This window comes from Podarcis filfolensis, assembly GCF_964270895.1.
Source record: "Podarcis filfolensis genome assembly, chromosome: 16".
NCBI lineage: Eukaryota > Metazoa > Chordata > Lepidosauria > Squamata > Lacertidae > Podarcis > Podarcis filfolensis.
In genome coordinates this window covers 15,439,816-15,459,063 of record NC_139620.1, presented here as the reverse complement: position 1 = coordinate 15,459,063, position 19,248 = coordinate 15,439,816, and the positions used below count along the sequence as shown (strand labels likewise).

Here is a 19,248-nt window from a genome sequence, read left to right as displayed (position 1 = left end):
ATTCTCTGCATGTGGAAAGCAAATTATCATGGAGAAAGGCAAGGCTACAATGTTGTTGATTTTGCTGATATCTTGCTTTCTATGTGCAGGAATTTTAATTTTTTATTTGGGAAAAAAGCCCTGCAGAGAAGTAAGGCCTCTTCAACTGTCCATAAGCGACATCCACTTTCTGTATGTTCATCAATCCATACTGCACTTGTGGATTTAGATGTGATAGACTGATAGGTGTAGATATCAGCATTTTATGTTTAGACTACTGTTGGCAGTAACAACTCATTCCTCTCTGTTCCAGAGCGGAGATGACGAAGAGTACAAACGGATTTATACCACAAAAATCAAGCCTCGCCTTAAATCGGAAGATGGCATGGAAGTTGAGCACACAGGAACCCAAAGCAGAACCATCACAGTCACTAAGAGAGTTACTGCTTACACTGTTGATGTCACAGGTCATGAGGGAGCCAAAGAGATTGACATCAGCAGCCCGGAGTTTAAAATCAAGATTCCGAAACATGAACTCACCCACATTTCCAAAGCTGAGTTTGAAACAGAACCTGGGAAAACTGTCATCAAGATCCCACACGTTGACTTGTCAGGGAGAACAACCACCCAGATAACAGACTCCCACGCTGGGGTGAGAGGAAGACCTGACATTACGTATACCGGACCAACTATTGAGTCACCCTCTCAGAGGTTGGAGTTTGGTGTTCCTGGCATCCACATGGAACAGCCTAAGGTTGGGAAAACTGATATTCGAATATCTGGGCCTCATGTCACAGGTGTAGATCTGAGAACCCAGACTGACTTTATACCAGGAGGCCAGGAAGCTGGTTTCCATGTTACAACGCCGGAAGTGAACGGGAAAGGAGGTCGGGGTAAAATCCAAGGTGATGTGGGAGGGCTGCAAGCTGATTTATCATTGCCCCACCTCAAGGGCCCTTCAGTTGGTATTTCGGGACCCCAAATTCAAGGTGATCTGAAAGGTCCAAAAGTGGACATCTCCAGTGCCAGTGTCGAAGGCAACATCAAATCTCCAGATATCGACACTGGAAGCACAGGAAAGGTGGCGTTTCCTGCAATGAAAATGCCCAAATTTGGTATATCAGTTTCTGATGTTGAGGTTCCTCAGCTTGATGCAGTGGCTCCATCGGCTTCAATAAAAGGCCCAGAAGTGTCCTTGAAAGGCTCCAAATGGGCCATGGGAGAACCTGGAATCCCACAACCACAGATGGACGTGGGCCTGAAAGGTGTGGACTTGAAGGGTGGCCTGAAGACCACCTCTCCAACATTGGAAGGCCCCAAGGTGGATATCAAAGGGCCTGCGGTGGATCTTGGGGGTCCAGATGTCGGTCTTGAAGGGGGCGAAGGAAAACTTAAAATACCCCACATGAAACTTCCTAAATTTTCTGCAACAGACCCTGCAGTGACTGTGACTGTTCCAAAAGGGGGACTTAACATCTCAGGACCTAAAGTGGATTTGCAAGCTCCTGATGTGACCCTTGAAACACACGTGAAAGGACCCAGATATGGCAAGCCTGAAATAGCTGGTCAGACACCCCAAATTTCTATGTCAGATGTTGATTTGAATCTCAGGGGCCCTAAAGGGAAAGGTGCCATGGACATTTCAGGACCAAGGGTGGAAGGCCACTTAAAAGGGCCTGGAATGAATATTAAGGGTCCCAAACTAGATATTGAAACTGCCAACGTTGACCTGAAAGGTCCAAAAGTCTCAATGCCGTCCATGCAAACATCACCAGTAAAAGTCACTGTGCCAGATGTGGACTTGAATGTCCAAGGGCCAAACCTAAAGGGCGATGTGGCTGTTTCTGTGCCAAAGATAGAAGGCGGCCTCAAGGGGCCCCAGATAGATCTAAAAGGCCCCAAAATGGACATAGCTGCACCTGACATTGGTATCAAAGGCCCTGGAGGACAACTGAAGGGCCCCCATGTCAAGATGCCAGAAATGCATGTTAAGACCCCGCAAATATCCGTGCCAGACATTGGCCTGAATCTGAAAGGCCCCAAAGTCAAGGGGGGTGTCGACGTTTCCATCCCAAAAGTGGAAGGAGAATTAAAGGGCCCAGCTGTTGACATCAAAGGCCCCCAATTGGACATTGGAACACCAGATGTCGAACTTCACGGACCTGAACTCAAAATGCCAAAGATGAAATTGCCCAAGTTTGGGGTGAAAGGAGAAGTTCCTGATGTGGATGTCAGTCTTCCAAAGGGAAGCATCGATGTTTCAGCTCCAAATGTAGACACTGAAGCTCCCACCTTCAACATCAAAGGTCCTGGAGGACAACTGAAGGGCCCCCATGTCAAGATGCCAGAAATGCATGTTAAGACCCCGCAAATATCCGTGCCAGACATTGGCCTGAATCTGAAAGGCCCCAAAGTCAAGGGGGCCCCCCAAATATCCATGCCAGACATTGACCTGAACTTGAAAGGCCCCAAAGTCAAGGGGGGTGTCGACGTTTCCATCCCAAAAGTGGAAGGAGAATTAAAGGGCCCAGCTGTTGACATCAAAGGCCCCCAATTGGACATTGGAACACCAGATGTCGAACTTCACGGACCTGAACTCAAAATGCCAAAGATGAAATTGCCCAAGTTTGGGGTGAAAGGAGAAGTTCCTGATGTGGATGTCAGTCTTCCAAAGGGAAGCATCGATGTTTCAGCTCCAAATGTAGACACTGAAGCTCCCACCTTCAACATCAAAGGTCCTGGAGGACAACTGAAGGGCCCCCATGTCAAGATGCCAGAAATGCATGTTAAGACCCCGCAAATATCCGTGCCAGACATTGGCCTGAATCTGAAAGGCCCCAAAGTCAAGGGGGCCCCCCAAATATCCATCCCAGACATTGACCTGAACTTGAAAGGCCCCAAAGTCAAGGGAGGTGTTGAAGTTTCAATCCCAAAAGTAGAAGGAGAATTAAAGGGCCCAGCTGTGGACATCAAGGGCCCCCAATTGGACATTGGAACACCAGATGTTGAACTTCACGGACCTGAACTCAAAATGCCAAAGATGAAATTGCCCAAGTTTGGGGTGAAAGGAGAAGTTCCTGATGTGGATGTCAGTCTTCCAAAGGGAAGCATCGATGTTTCAGCTCCAAATGTAGACTTTGAAGCTCCCACCTTCAACATCAAAGGTCCTGGAGGACAACTGAAAGGTCCTCATGTCAAGATGCCAGAAATGCATGTTAAGACCCCGCAAATATCCATGCCAGACATTGACCTGAACTTGAAAGGCCCCAGAGTCAAGGGAGGTGTTGACGTTTCCATCCCAAAAGTGGAAGGAGAATTAAAGGGCCCAGCTGTTGACATCAAAGGCCCCCAATTGGACATTGGAACACCAGATGTTGAACTTCACGGACCTGAACTCAAAATGCCAAAGATGAAATTGCCCAAGTTTGGGGTGAAAGGAGAAGTTCCTGATGTGGATGTCAGTCTTCCAAAGGGAAGCGTCGATGTTTCAGCTCCAAATGTAGACATTGAAGCTCCCACCTTCAACATCAAAGGTCCTGGAGGACAACTGAAAGGTCCTCATGTCAAGATGCCAGAAATGCATGTTAAGACCCCGCAAATATCCATGCCAGACATTGACCTGAATCTGAAAGGGCCCAAAGTCAAGGGAGGTGTTGACGTTTCAATCCCAAAAGTGGAAGGAGAATTAAAGGGCCCAGCTGTTGACATCAAAGGCCCCAAACTGGACATTGGAACACCAGATGTCGAACTTCATGGACCTGAACTCAAAATGCCGAAGATGAAATTGCCCAAGTTTGGGGTGAAAGGTGAAGTGCCAGATGTGGATGTCAGTCTTCCAAAGGGAAGCATCGATGTTTCAGGTCCAAAGGTGGACATTGAAGCTCCTGGATTAAACATTGAAGGACCAGAAGGCAGAATAAAAGGTCCTAAATTCAAGATGCCTGAAATGCATATTAAAACTCCTCAGATCTCCATGCCAGATATTGATTTGAACTTGAAAGGGCCTAAAGTGAAAGGGGACTTTGATGTTTCTGTGCCGAAATTAGAAGGTGGCTTAAAAGGTCCTGCAATTGATATCAAGGGGCCCCAAGTAGACATTGATGTGCCCGATGTCGACCTTCATGGTCCTGAAGGAAAATTGAAGATGCCCAAAATGAAAATGCCCAAATTTGGAATGCCAGGTTTCAAAGGGGAAAGCCCTGGCGTGGATGTCAGTCTTCCAAAGGGTGACATTAGTATATCAGGTCCCAAAGTAGACGTTGAAGCTCCTGGACTTGACATTGAAGGACCCGAAGGCAAAATTAAAGGCCCCAAATTTAAGATGCCAGAGATGAACATCAAAGCACCCAAAATCTCCATGCCTGATGTGGATTTCAACCTCAAAGGCCCCAAACTGAAAGGAGATGTGGACGTTTCCCTACCAAAGGTTGAAGGTGATTTGAATTTGAAGGGTCCAGAAATTGACATCAAAGGTCCCAAGCTGGATATTGATGCTCCAGATGTTGACCTCCATGGCCCAGAAGGAAAACTGAAAATGCCCAAATTCAAAATGCCCAAATTTGGAATGCCAAGCTTCAAAGCAGAAGGTCCAGAGGTGGATGTAAATCTTCCGAAAGCAGACGTTGACCTTTCTGCTCCCAAAGTAGACATTGAAGCACCAGGCTTGGACATTGAAGGCCCAGAAGGAAAACTGAAAGGGCCCAAGTTTAAGATGCCTGAACTGAATATCCATGCACCCAAGATATCAATGCCAGATGTAGATTTCAATCTGAAAGGGCCAAAACTGAAGGGAGATGTGGATATCTCTGGGCCAAAGATAGAAGGTGACCTGAAAGGACCCAAGGTCAACATTGAGGGTCCTAACTTGGATGTTGATGTACCAGATGTGGAACTGGAGGGTCCTGAAGGAAAAATCAAAGGTTCCAGATTCAAGATGCCAAAACTCAATATTAAATCTCCTAAAATTTCCATGCCAGATGTCGACTTGAATCTCAAGGCCCCCAAAATGAAGGGTGAAATGGATGTGTCTGTCCCAAAGATTGAGGGTGATATGAAAGGACCCAGCATTGACATCAAGGGCCCCAAACTTGATGTGGATCTCCCAGATGTTGACCTTGAAGGCCCAGATGCTAAAATTAAGATGCCCAAGATGAAGCTGCCCAAGTTTGGGGTGCCTGGCTTCAAAGGGGAAGGCCCTGATGTTGACATGAGCCTCCCTAAAGCAGACATTGATGTTTCGGGACCAAAACTGAATGCTGATATGCCGAGCATAGACATCGAAGGTCCAGAGGGAAAACTGAAAGGTCCCAAGTTCAAAATGCCTGAAATGCATTTCAAGACACCCAAAATCTCCATGCCGGATATTGACTTAAACTTGAAAGGTCCCAGAGCGAGAGGGGAGATGGATGTAACTGTCCCAAATATTGAAGGCAATTTGAAAGGACCCCAAATGGATATCAAGGGCCCCAAAGTGGATATCGAAGCTCCAGATATTGACATTGAAGGCCCCGAAGGAAAATGGAAGAGTCCGAAGTTTAAGATGCCCGAAATGCACATCAAGGCTCCAAAAATATCCATGCCAGATGTTGATTTGAATCTGAAAGGTCCCAAAATCAAGGGTGATGTGGATGTTTCAGTCCCCAAACTTGAAGGAGACTTGAAAGGCCCAGAATTTGATATCAAAGGACCCAAATTGGACATTGACATGCCAGATGTTGATCTCCATGGGCCAGAGGGAAAACTGAAGATGCCCAAATTCAAAATGCCCAAATTTGGAATGCCAGGCTTCAAAGGGGAAGGCCCAGATGTTGACGTGAGCCTCCCCAAAGCAGACATTGATGTTTCTGTTCCAAAAGTTGATGTTGATGCACCAAGCCTGGACATTGAAGGGCCAGAAGGAAAAGTGAAAGGGCCCAGATTTAAGATGCCTGACATGCACTTCAAAGCTCCAAAGATCTCTCTGCCAGATGTTGACTTGAACCTGAAAGGCCCTAAAGTGAAGGGAGAGTATGATGTTACAGTTCCAAAGCTGGAAGGTGACTTGAAAGGTCCAGACATCAACATTAAAGGTCCTAAGCTAGACATAGATGCTCCTGATGTTGACATTGAAGGCCCTGAAGGAAAATGGAAGAGTCCGAAGTTTAAGATGCCCGAAATGCACATCAAGGCTCCAAAAATCTCCATGCCAGATGTTGATTTGAATCTGAAAGGTCCCAAAATCAAGGGTGATGTGGATGTTTCAGTCCCCAAACTTGAAGGAGACTTGAAAGGCCCAGAATTTGATATCAAAGGACCCAAATTGGACATTGGCATGCCTGATGTTGATCTCCATGGACCTGAAGGCAAATTGAAGATGCCCAAATTCAAAATGCCCAAATTTGGAATGCCCGGCTTCAAAGGAGAAGGCCCAGATGTTGACATGAGCCTCCCCAAAGCAGACATTGATGTTTCTGTTCCAAAAATTGACATTGATGCTCCAAGCGTGGACATTGAAGGCCCAGAAGGAAAAGTGAAAGGGCCCAGATTTAAGATGCCTGACATGCACTTCAAAGCTCCAAAGATCTCTCTGCCAGATGTTGACTTGAATCTGAAAGGCCCTAAACTGAAGGGAGATGTTGACGTTTCGGTTCCAAAGCTGGAAGGTGACCTGAAAGGCCCAGATGTGGATATCAAGGGTCCCAAGCTAGATGTTGACCTTCCTGATGTTGAGCTTGAAGGTCCTGAAGGAAAACTCAGAGGTCCCAAGTTTAAGATGCCTGACATGCATTTTAAGACCCCCAAAATCTCCATGCCAGATTTTGACTTGAACTTGAAAGGTCCGAAAGTGAAGGGGGATGTGGATGTTTCAGTGCCGAAGTTGGAAGGTGATCTGAAAGGCCCCAATATTGACATTAAAGGGCCAGGATTGGACATTGATGCTCCTGATGTTAACATTGAAGGTCCAGAAGGAAAGTGGAAGAGCCCCAAATTTAAGATGCCAGAAGTGCACATTAAGGCACCTAAAATCTCCATGCCTGACATTGATTTGAACCTAAGGGGTCCCAAAGTAAAAGGCGATCTGGATGTGTCTGTGCCAAAGTTGGAAGGTGACTTGAAAGGCCCGGAGGTGGATCTCAAAGGACCCAAATTGGACATTGACGTTCCTGATGTTGACCTAGAAGGACCTGAAGGGAAGCTAAAGGGCCCCAAATTCAAAATGCCTGAAATGCATATCAAAGCTCCCAAAATCTCCATGCCAGATTTAGACCTGGGTTTGAAAGGACCCAAAGTGAAGGGGGATGTGGATGTTTCAGTGCCGAAGTTGGAAGGTGATCTGAAAGGCCCTGATGTCAACATCAAAGGTCCTAAAGTTGGCGTAGATATTCCTGATGTTGAGATTGAAGGACCTGAAGGAAAACTCAAAGGGCCCAAATTTAAGATGCCAGAAATGCATTTTAATGTCCCTAAGATCTCCATGCCGGACATTGATTTGAACTGGAGGGGTCCCAAAATAAAAGGAGATGCTGATGTTTCTATTCCTAAATTGGAGGGTGACTTGAAGGGCCCAAATGTTGACATCAAGGGTCCCAAACTGGATGTTGACATCCCTGATGTTGAGCTTGAAGGCCCTGAAGGAAAACTCAAAGGGCCCAAATTTAAGATGCCTGAAATGAACATCAAAGCACCCAAAATCTCCATGCCAGATTTTGACCTGAACCTGAAGGGTCCCAAACTGAAGGGGGATATTGATGTTTCTTTGCCAAAGGTAGAGGGGGATCTGAAAGGACCAGATGTTGATATAAAAGGTCCCAAATTAGATATTGATGCCCCTGACATCAGTATAGATGGTCCAGAGGGAAAAGTGAAAGGTCCCAAGTTTAAGATGCCTGACATGCACTTCAAAGCACCCAAAATCTCCATGCCAGATGTTGATTTCAATTTGAAAGGCCCTAAACTGAAGGGAGATGTTGACCTTTCGGTTCCAAAGCTGGAAGGTGACCTGAAAGGCCCAGATGTGGATATCAAGGGTCCCAAACTAGATGTTGACCTTCCTGATGTTGAGCTTGAAGGTCCTGAAGGAAAACTCAAAGGTCCCAAGTTTAAGATGCCTGACATGCACTTCAAAGCACCCAAGATATCCATGCCAGATGTTGATTTCAATTTGAAAGGCCCTAAACTGAAGGGAGATGTTGACCTTTCGGTTCCAAAGCTGGAAGGTGACCTGAAAGGCCCAGATGTGGATATCAAGGGTCCCAAACTAGATGTTGACCTTCCTGATGTTGAGCTTGAAGGTCCTGAAGGAAAACTCAGAGGTCCCAAGTTTAAGATGCCTGATATGCATTTTAAGACCCCCAAAATCTCCATGCCAGATTTTGACTTGAACTTGAAAGGTCCCAAAGTGAAGGGGGATGTGGATGTTTCGGTGCCAAAGTTGGAAGGTGATCTGAAGGGCCCTGAAATTGATATCAAAGGACCCAAACTTGACGTAGATGTTCCTGATGTTGAACTCGAAGGCCCAGATGGAAAGTGGAAAGGCCCTAAATTCAAGATGCCTGAAATGAACATCAAAGCACCCAAAATCTCCATGCCTGATGTGGATTTCAACCTCAAAGGGCCCAAACTGAAAGGAGATGTGGACGTTTCCCTACCAAAGGTTGAAGGTGATTTCAAAGGTCCAGAAATTGACATTAAAGGTCCCAAGCTGGATATTGATGCTCCAGATGTTGACCTCCATGGCCCAGAAGGAAAACTTAAAATGCCAAAATTCAAAATGCCCAAATTTGGAATGCCTGGCTTCAAAGGAGAAGGCCCTGAACTGGATGTAAATCTCCCAAAGGGAGACATTGATATATCTGCTCCCAAGGTGGACATTGAAGGCCCTGAGTTAGACATTGAAGGTCCAGATGGTAAAATTAAAGGCCCCAAATTTAAGATGCCAGAAATGCACATCAAAGCGCCAAAGCTTTCCATGCCAGATGTGGATCTTAATTTGAAGGCTCCAAAACTGAAAGGAGATGTGGATGTTTCTCTGCCAAAGGTCGAAGGTGGATTGAAAGGGCCTGACATTGACATAAAGGGCCCCAAATTGGACATTGACGCACCAGATGTTGACTTGCACGGTCCAGAGGGCAAACTCAAAATGCCTAAGTTTAAAATGCCCAAATTTGGAATGCCTGGTTTCAAGGGAGAAGGCCCTTCCGTGGATGTGAGCTTACCTAAGGGAGAAGTGGATATATCTGGCCCCAGCCTAGACATTGAAGCACCTGATTTGGAAATCGAAGGCCCTGAAGGAAAATTAAGGGGTCCCAAGTTTAAGAAGCCTGAAATTAATTTTAATGTTCCAAAGATCTCAATGCCAGACATTGACTTGAATTTGAAAGGTCCTAAATTAAAGGGAGACTTGGAAGGCGACATCAAAGGTCCTAATGTTGAATTAAAAGGACCTGAAGTTGACTTAGAAGCACCAAAAATAGATATTGAAGCGAAAACAAAGAAATCAAGATTTAAGCTTCCAAAGTTCAGTTTTTCTGGTCCAAAGGTTCACACTCCAGAGGTTGACGTGAAGCTTAAGAAACCAGATGTTAATATCTCAGGGCCCAAAGTTGATGTCCAAGGCCCAGATGTTGATGTTCATGGAAAAGTGAAAGGCCCTAAATTTAAAATGCCTTCCCTGAATATTTCATCACCTAAAGTTTCAAAGCCTGATGTGGAATTGAATTTGAAAGGTCCGAAATTAAAAGGTGACCTTGATGTTTCTGCACCAAGCCTGGAAGGGGATTTGAAAGGTCCTGACATAGATATCAAAGGCCCCAAGTTGGACATTGATGTTCCAGATGTTGATCTCCATGGACCAGAAGGCAAACTCAAAATGCCCAAATTCAAAATGCCAAAATTTGGAATGCCAGGCTTCAAAGGGGAGGGTCCTGAGGTGGATATAAACCTCCCCAAAGCAGACATTGATGTATCAGGACCCAAAGTGGACATTGAAACTCCCGACTTGGATATAGAGGGCCCAGAGGGCAAGATCAAAGGTCCCAAATTAAAGATGCCTGAAATGCATTTTAATGTGCCCAAGATTTCAGTGCCGGACATAAATCTGAAAGGCCCTAAACTGAAGGGAGATGTTGACGTTTCGGTTCCAAAGCTGGAAGGTGACCTGAAAGGCCCAGATGTGGATATCAAGGGTCCCAAACTAGATGTTGACCTTCCTGATGTTGAGCTTGAAGGTCCTGAAGGAAAACTCAGAGGTCCCAAGTTTAAGATGCCTGATATGCATTTTAAGACCCCCAAAATCTCCATGCCAGATTTTGACTTGAACTTGAAAGGTCCCAAAGTGAAGGGGGATGTGGATGTATCAGTGCCAAAGTTGGAAGGTGATCTGAAGGGCCCTGAAATTGATATCAAAGGACCCAAACTTGACGTAGATGTTCCTGATGTTGAACTTGAAGGCCCAGAAGGAAAATGGAAAAGCCCTAAATTCAAGATGCCTGAAATGAACATCAAAGCACCCAAAATCTCCATGCCTGATGTGGATTTCAACCTCAAAGGCCCCAAACTGAAAGGAGATGTGGACGTTTCCCTACCAAAGGTTGAAGGTGATTTCAAAGGTCCAGAAATTGACATCAAAGGTCCCAAGCTGGATACTGATGCTCCAGATGTTGACCTCCATGGCCCAGAAGGAAAACTGAAAATGCCAAAATTCAAAATGCCCAAATTTGGAATGCCTGGCTTCAAGGCAGAGGGCCCAGATGTGGACGTGAGCCTCCCAAAAGCAGACCTTGATGTTTCTCTTCCAAAAGTGGACATTGACGCACCAGGCCTGGACATCGAAGGCCCAGAAGGAAAAGTGAAAGGTCCCAAGTTTAAGATGCCTGACATGCACTTCAAAGCACCCAAAATTTCCATGCCAGATGTTGATTTCAATTTGAAAGGCCCTAAACTGAAAGGAGATGTTGACGTTTCAGTTCCAAAGCTGGAAGGTGACCTGAAAGGCCCAGATGTGGATATCCAGGGTCCCAAACTAGATGTTGACCTTCCTGATGTTGAGCTTGAAGGTCCTGAAGGAAAACTCAGAGGTCCCAAGTTTAAGATGCCTGACATGCACTTTAAGGCACCCAAAATCTCCATGCCAGATTTCGATCTAAATCTCAAAGGGCCGAAAGTGAAGGGTGACGTGGATGTGTCTGTACCGAAGTTGGAAGGTGATCTGAAGGGGCCCGACATTGATATAAAAGGGCCGAAATTAGACGTAGATATTCCTGATGTTGAACTTGAAGGCCCAGATGGAAAATGGAAAAGCCCTAAATTCAAGATGCCTGAAATGAACATCAAAGCACCCAAAATCTCCATGCCTGATGTGGATTTCAACCTCAAAGGCCCCAAACTGAAAGGAGATGTGGACGTTTCCCTACCAAAGGTTGAAGGTGATTTCAAAGGTCCAGAAATTGACATCAAAGGTCCCAAGCTGGATATTGATGCTCCAGATGTTGACCTCCATGGCCCAGAAGGAAAACTGAAAATGCCCAAATTCAAAATGCCAAAATTTGGAATGCCTGGCTTCAAGGCAGAGGGCCCAGATGTGGACGTGAGCCTCCCAAAAGCAGACCTTGATGTTTCTCTTCCAAAAGTGGACATTGACGCACCAGGCCTGGACATCGAAGGCCCAGAAGGAAAAGTGAAAGGTCCCAAGTTTAAGATGCCTGACATGCACTTCAAAGCACCCAAGATATCCATGCCAGATGTTGATTTCAATTTGAAAGGCCCTAAACTGAAGGGAGATGTTGACCTTTCGGTTCCAAAGCTGGAAGGTGACCTGAAAGGCCCAGATGTGGATATCCAGGGTCCCAAACTAGATGTTGACCTTCCTGATGTTGAGCTTGAAGGTCCTGAAGGAAAACTCAGAGGTCCCAAGTTTAAGATGCCTGACATGCACTTTAAGGCACCCAAAATCTCCATGCCAGATTTTGACTTGAACTTGAAAGGTCCGAAAGTGAAGGGGGATGTGGATGTTTCAGTGCCAAAGTTGGAAGGTGATCTGAAGGGCCCTGAAATTGATATCAAAGGACCCAAACTTGACGTAGATGTTCCTGATGTTGAACTCGAAGGCCCAGATGGAAAGTGGAAAGGCCCTAAATTCAAGATGCCTGAAATGAACATCAAAGCACCCAAAATCTCCATGCCTGATGTGGATTTCAACCTCAAAGGGCCCAAACTGAAAGGAGATGTGGACGTTTCCCTACCAAAGGTTGAAGGTGATTTCAAAGGTCCAGAAATTGACATCAAAGGTCCCAAGCTGGATATTGATGCTCCAGATGTTGACCTCCATGGCCCAGAAGGAAAACTGAAAATGCCCAAATTTAAAATGCCCAAATTTGGAATGCCTAGCTTCAAGGCTGAGGGCCCAGATGTGGACGTGAGCCTCCCAAAAGCAGACCTTGATGTTTCTCTTCCGAAGGTGGACATTGATGCACCAGGCCTGGACATCGAAGGCCCAGAAGGAAAAGTGAAAGGTCCCAAGTTTAAAATGCCTGACATGCACTTCAAAGCACCCAAAATTTCCATGCCAGATGTTGATTTCAATTTGAAAGGCCCTAAACTGAAGGGAGATGTGGACGTTTCAGTTCCAAAGCTGGAAGGTGACCTGAAAGGCCCAGATGTGGATATCCAAGGTCCCAAACTAGATGTTGACCTTCCTGATGTTGAACTCGAAGGCCCAGAAGGAAAATGGAAAAGCCCTAAATTCAAGATGCCGGACATGCATTTCAAGGCACCTAAAATCTCCATGCCAGACATGAATCTAAACTTGAAAGGGCCTAAACTTAAAGGTGATGTGGATGTTTCCGTCCCAGAATTTGAAGGGGATCTAAGAGGGCCTGAAATAGATATCAAAGGTCCTAAGATAGATGCTCCTGACATTGACATTGAGGGACCTGATGGAAAACTGAAAGGACCTAAATTTAAGATGCCTGAAATGAACATCAAAGCACCAAAATTATCCATGCCAGATGTTGACCTCAACTTGAAGGGCCCAAAACTGAAGGGAGATGTGGATGTATCTCTTCCCAAGATTGGAGGTGATTTGAAAGCACCAGATATGGATATACATGGCCCTAAACTGGATGTTTCTGTTCCTGATGTTGAGCTTGAATGCCCTGAAGGAAAACTTAAAGGTCCCAAGTTTAAGATGCCTGATATGCATTTTAAGACCCCCAAAATCTCCATGCCAGATTTTGACTTGAACTTGAAAGGTCCGAAAGTGAAGGGGGATGTGGATGTTTCAGTGCCAAAGTTAGAAGGTGACCTGAAGGGCCCCGAAATTGATATCAAAGGACCCAAACTTGACGTAGATGTTCCTGATGTTGAACTTGAAGGCCCAGAAGGAAAATGGAAAAGCCCTAAATTCAAGATGCCTGAAATGAACATCAAAGGACCTAAAATCTCCATGCCTGACGTGGATTTCAACCTCAAAGGGCCCAAACTGAAAGGAGATGTGGACGTTTCCCTACCAAAGGTTGAAGGTGACTTCAAGGGTCCAGAAATAGACATCAAAGGCCCTCAATTGGACATTGATGCTCCCAATGTTGATATTCATGGTCCAGACGGAAAGGTGAAATTCCCCAAGATGAAGCTGCCCAAATTTGGCATGCCTGAGTTCAAAGGGGAAGGACCTCATATCGATGTAAATGTACCCAAGGGTGAATTGGAATTATCAGGCCCCAGCTTGAACATAGAAGGACCAGAAGGAAAACTGAAGGGTCCCAAAATCAAGACACCTCAAATATCCATGCCAGAGATTGACTTAAATCTGAAGGGACCTAAAGTGAAGGGTGATGTTGATGTCGCTCTTCCCAAGGTTGAAGGCAGCTTAAAAGGTCCAGGAATTGATATTCAAGGGCCAGGAATTGAAGCCAAGGGCCCTGAGATTGACTTGGAGTGTCCAGATGTAAACCTTGAAGGGCCAGAGGGAAACGTTAAACTCCCTAAATTTAAAATGCCAAAGTTTGGATTTGGAGCAAAAAGCCCCAAGGCAGACGTCTCCCTCCCAGAAGGTGAGCTGAATGTTGAATCGCCTGACATCTCCATTTCTGGAAAAGGGAAGAAAAGCAAATTCAAAATGCCTAAAATCCACATGAGCGGGCCTAAAGTCAAAGGCAAGAAGGCTGGCTTTGCCGTGAGTGGAGATATGGATGCAAGTATGAAATCGCCAGATTTGGAAGGAAGCATTTCTGTCCCTGAAGCATCCCTGAAAGGAGACATGAACATCAAGTCGCCCAAAGGAAAGAAGTCTATGTTTGGGAAACTCTCTTTTCCTGACGTCGAGTTTGATATCAAATCACCTATGTTCAAGGCTGATGCTTCTTTGCCAAAGGTGGAAGGGGAAATCAAGTCACCAGGAATAGATGTCTCATCACCATCTCTGAAATCTCCAGATCTTGACATCACAGTTCCTAGCGGAAGTGCCAGCCTCCCCGATGTCAATATTGGAGGTCCTGACATCCATCTCAAGAAACCAAAGTTCAAATTCTCAGGTGGAAATGTCGATCTGGCTGGTCCGAAACTGGAAGGAGACCTTCGAGGCCCTAGTGTTGATGCCAACCTCAGCGCGCCTGACATCAGCCTGAAAGGTCCATCAGTGAACCTGCCATCCATGGGTGTTTCTGCTCCTTCCATGTCAGCCCCTGACATTAACTTGAAAGGACCAAAGCTGAAAGGTGATATTGACCTTCCCCAGATGGAAGGACAAGGCCTAGAAGGGAAATTGAAAATGCCAAAATTTGGCTTGCCAAAGATCGGGAAGCCAGGTGTGAAAGTGGAGGGGCCCGAGGTGGACCTTCAAGGAAAACTGCCCTCAGCAAGTGTTGATGTTTCGGCCCCAAGCATCGGAGGAAGTATGAGCGCTCCTGCAGTGGATGTAAGCTTGAAAGGACCAAAATTTGGAGGAGACGTGGGCCTTTCTGGTGACATTAAAGGTCCAAAGATCGGATTTGGCACACCAGATGTTGACGTCAGTGGTTTTGAAGGAAAGCTTAAAATGCCAAAGGCCCCAGGCCTAGATGTCAATGTGAGTGCTCCAGACCTGGACGTGAAAGCGCCAACAGTAAAAATGGCCTCTGGAGGAGGCATTTCAGCGCCTGACTTTGATGTGAATCTGAAAGGACCAAAGATCAAAGGAGACTTCGGCATTTCTGGCGGCATTACATCTCCCAAGGTGGCTGTTGAGGCACCTGGTGTTAACGTGGAAGGCTCTGGAGTTGGAATTAAGATTCCCTGCATGAAGCTGCCCCAGTTTGGCATCGCCAGTGAAGGAGGAAGTATTTCAGGACCACAGATCAAAGGGCCTGAAGTAGATCTCAAAGGACATGACATTACTGCCCCAGGCTTTGACTTGAATGTGAAAGGACCAAGTTTGAAAGGTGACGTTAACATATCTGGTGGCATGAAAGGTCAACAGATCGGCGTGGGGGCACCAGGTGTGAAGATTTCTGGCATGGGCTTGGACGCTGGCGCTCCTGATGTCAGCTTGAGAGGACCTTCGCTCAATGTGTCAGCTCCCAAAGTTTCTGGGCCAGAGCTAAACATGGGCATGCAGGGGTCTGGAGGCCTTCAGTTTTCTGGACCAAAGGCAGGGGTTGATCTCAAAGGTCCCAAATTAGAGGTCAAAGGTCCTTCTGTTGGGGTGAATGTTCCACACGGCCATTTAGAAAGCCCATCTGGACAAGTGTCGTTCCCAAAAATGAAAATGCCAAAATTTGTGGTTGCGGGGCAAGAGCTAACAGGAAGGGAGGTTGGAGTTGATGTTGAGTTCCCTCAGGCGCCAGAGGCAAGTTTCCATGCCGGGGCGGTGAATGTTGAACTGGAAGAGCCTGACATTAAGCTTAAGAAATCTAAAATCAAAATGCCAAAATTCCCTTTCTCAAAATCTAAGGTCAAAGGCAGTGTTGGCTCCCCAGAGATCTCGGTGTCTGCCTCAGGGTGCGAAGGGGAGTTACAGGCCAGCCTGGGTTCCTTGGAGGGCGATGTGGAAGTGGAAGGGTCTGCTTCTCCGAAAGGGAAGTTCTCCTTCTTTAAGGGCAAAAAGTCCCGGCACCGGTCGTCGTCTTTCAGCGACGAGCATTCCTCGCATTCGACGCCAACAGGCACACTGGAGCATGACAAAGGCAAACAGGCCAAGCTGAAATTTGGTACGTTTGGGGGGATAGGGGCAAAAACTAAAGGTTCTTATGAGGTATCGGGAAGTGATGACGAAATGAAATGAGTGAAGTGGGGGGGTTCTCGTGTACATATTGTCTCTGTGTGTATATATCTTATCTATCTCCCTTATATGTGTGTATATACAAATTTCCTAGCTTGAAATGCTCAGCAATAAAAACAGGGTGCCCAGTGAAATGGTAGGCCTTAACTGAGAAATAACCATGTTTTTACTGTGGTCAGGGAGTCGTCGCAACATGATTATCTCTTCCATAGATTATATGTATAAATATCTCACAGAAACTGATACAGCGGCTTTTCTTTGGCAAAGTTCTTAAAGCAGTGATATGGCAGGTAAACTTGCATCCCAGAATGCATTGCCGTACTTCCCACAATGCACTGTGGCTGTAATAACAGTTAAGTAGTGCCAATTTTTTTAAAAAAGCGGCAACACACACATAACACAGAATGCTGCTTCGTAAATCAGCTGTATCAGTTTGAATTAAACAGTATCATTTGTGCCATGGGTAATAATGCCGATTGTGTGATGGGCACTTCTTCCAGCTACCAATTTGAAAAGAGGTAGAACCTGGATTTATGTGATATTTAAAGCTGTGCCATTAGGAAGGTGGGGTGTACAGTTCCTCAGATGTATTTTGGAAGTTCTCTCTTGTGTTTTAGGGTTGGGGGTTTGCGCTTCGTACGCTGAGAGCTTTACGTTTACTTAAGCAAGCTTTTAAAAACATATAAATATATATACTTTTCGACTTGCTAAATATCTTCAGTGTTGATCTATGGCAATAGTTTTCCATTTCAATGACTCCCCTCCCCCTCCTGCTTTTATCTGTGGAAGGGGGCAGCTAAAAATTTTCTATTGTTTAAAAATTGGATGTGTTAAAAGAAAAAGAAAAAAAAACTCTGTAAAAATATATAGATGCAACTGAGATGTGTCAAATTTGGAGCCTCACAAACAGTCTTACATTGCTGCAGAAAGGTCAGGTTTTTTGTATTCATTTGATACAGGACAGATGTAATAAAACACCCATGGTATAATTTTCCATTTTTGTTTGGTTAAAATAGTCACGATAAAATAAATTAACCAAAGATTTTGTGTACATTCTGACACCATCTTAGTCATCTCTATATATTTGTTATTTTTGTATAATGAAATGAAAGTTTTATGAGATGTGGAGCAAAATTCTTCAAGGCCTTCTATATTCCCTCCCAACCTTACAGATGCTATTTGTTATCTACTTCATCTTTTTGTTTAACAAATGTATCTCGATTTTAAAACAAAACAGTAAAAGGAAAATCTTTTAAGCACTTTAAAAGCAAATTAATTGAGAATAACTGATATTGTAAAATGGAAATAAAGTGTTTATTAACCTTTTGACCTCCTGAACCTTTTATTCCCCAGTATCCCAGCTGCTGCACTCTTCTTTTTCAGGAGAAGCTAATAACCCCTTTCACCTCACCACATTTCCAAGCAACACATAGGTGTGAACCCAGACTAAAAGCCACCCCAACCTTCCATCATTGTGTGGGGAGGTCTGAAGGGGGCTTTTAAGATTACTTGCCCGACTTTCATCCTAAGGCGCCAGGGCGGGTTGCAACAATTAAAAAATACTATATTAAAACCAGTGAAAAGAAACCTCGATCAAGAGAACAGGGTAGATCCTTAAATATATTTATCAAAGCTGTCAAAGTCCAGGGGTAAAGTCCGCTCCATACCAGGAGTCATAATTCTCAGCAAGAGGCAGCGGGAGGCAGACTATACATTTTGGGTACAACTGAGCCCTAGCAAACCTTTATAGAGTTTTATATTTTTAAGGCTGGGGATTAAATAATTATGCAGAATGGGTCACAGTGATTAAAGAATGCCATATACCTGCCTCACAATGTAGGCCATCCCATAATCCATGCTATGTCATGGCCTATTATTATGTCTTTGAATCTTATGTTTTGCAATACCACCACTGATAGATGGAATGTCCTTATATTATGCATTCACTGATTTCAATGCAGTCTGATCTACAGCAACCAGAGTTGGGCCTCAATAGACTTGCCATAGCTGATTGTGAGGGGACTTGGAAAAGCATTCAGCCTAATGCAGTGAGAAGCCCCCTTAGGATCTTCCTACTCTGAGCAGGAGAAGTCGGACGTGCAGCAGCTTGTGCCTTCACAATTTGAGGCTGAACACCTGGAACAGGTGAATCTGGAGGAAGAGCCAAAACTCAGCAAAGTGAAAATTACCAGAGAGAAGTGTGTGTTGATTTAGGAGAGGAGCAAAATTGGAACACTCCATGCTCATAGTATAAAAGAAACTCATGCACATTATATACCTTCGAGTATATAAAGCTGCCTTGTCCCCTTTGCCCAGTAGTCTACTGACTGACCAGCAGTGGTACTTCAGGGTCTCAGGCAAAGAGGAGATTGAACATGCCATGCAGATGACCTACTGCCAAGTTATGGCTCCTTCCAAAACTGACCCTGGTCTCTTTCTACCATGCACTGCAATCCTGTGCATGTTTATTCAGATGTACAGTGGTACCTCGGGTTACATACGCTTCAGGTTACACACTCCGCTAACCCAGAAATAGTGCTTCAGGTTAAGAACTTTGCTTCAGGATAAGAACAGAAATCGTGCTCCGGCGGTGTGGCAGCAGCGGGAAGCCCCATTAGTTAAAGTGGTGCTTCAGGTTAAGAACAGTTTCAGGTTAAGAACAGACCTCCGGAACGAATTAAGTAATTAACCCGGGGTACCACTGTATGTCTCAGTAGGGCTTGCTCCCAGGTAGGCATGCATAGAACTGCAGCAGACTTAAATACTGCACTGCAGCCACAATTTCCTGAGCCAATCTCACCAGGGCTTCTCTTACACTCAAGTCAGTTAACGCATAATGTAAAAGGGTGGTCTGAGGGGTTAAGGCAGACACAAGTAAGGGAAAGCAATATCTCTCCCACTTAACATCTCCAGATAAACTTTTTCATACAGGAGCCTCCTAAAAGAGCAAACATCTCACACACTACATAAACATTAGGAAAACCAACCACAGACTTAGGACAGACATAATTGTCAGGTTTTCCTGCATTTGCTTGGGC

The 19,248-nt window shown here is 45.2% G+C and overlaps 1 protein-coding gene across 3 annotated transcripts in view; it reads left to right on the top strand.

Moving 5' to 3' along the window:
• Positions 1-17,539, top strand: part of AHNAK (AHNAK nucleoprotein) — a 54,028-nt gene extending 36,489 nt beyond the window's left edge. Inside the window, exons 5-6 of one of the 3 annotated variants that reach the window (XM_083591966.1) lie at positions 293-9,989; positions 10,812-17,539. In XM_083591966.1, coding sequence (XP_083448092.1) covers positions 293-9,989; positions 10,812-16,213 — 15,099 coding nt within the window. In that variant the 3' untranslated portion in view covers positions 16,214-17,539. Of the gene's footprint in view, positions 1-292 lie in introns of all 3 variants that reach the window. The other 2 variants (XM_083591965.1, XM_083591964.1) reach the window with 2 other exon arrangements.
• The last annotated feature ends 1,709 nt before the right edge of the window (positions 17,540-19,248 follow it).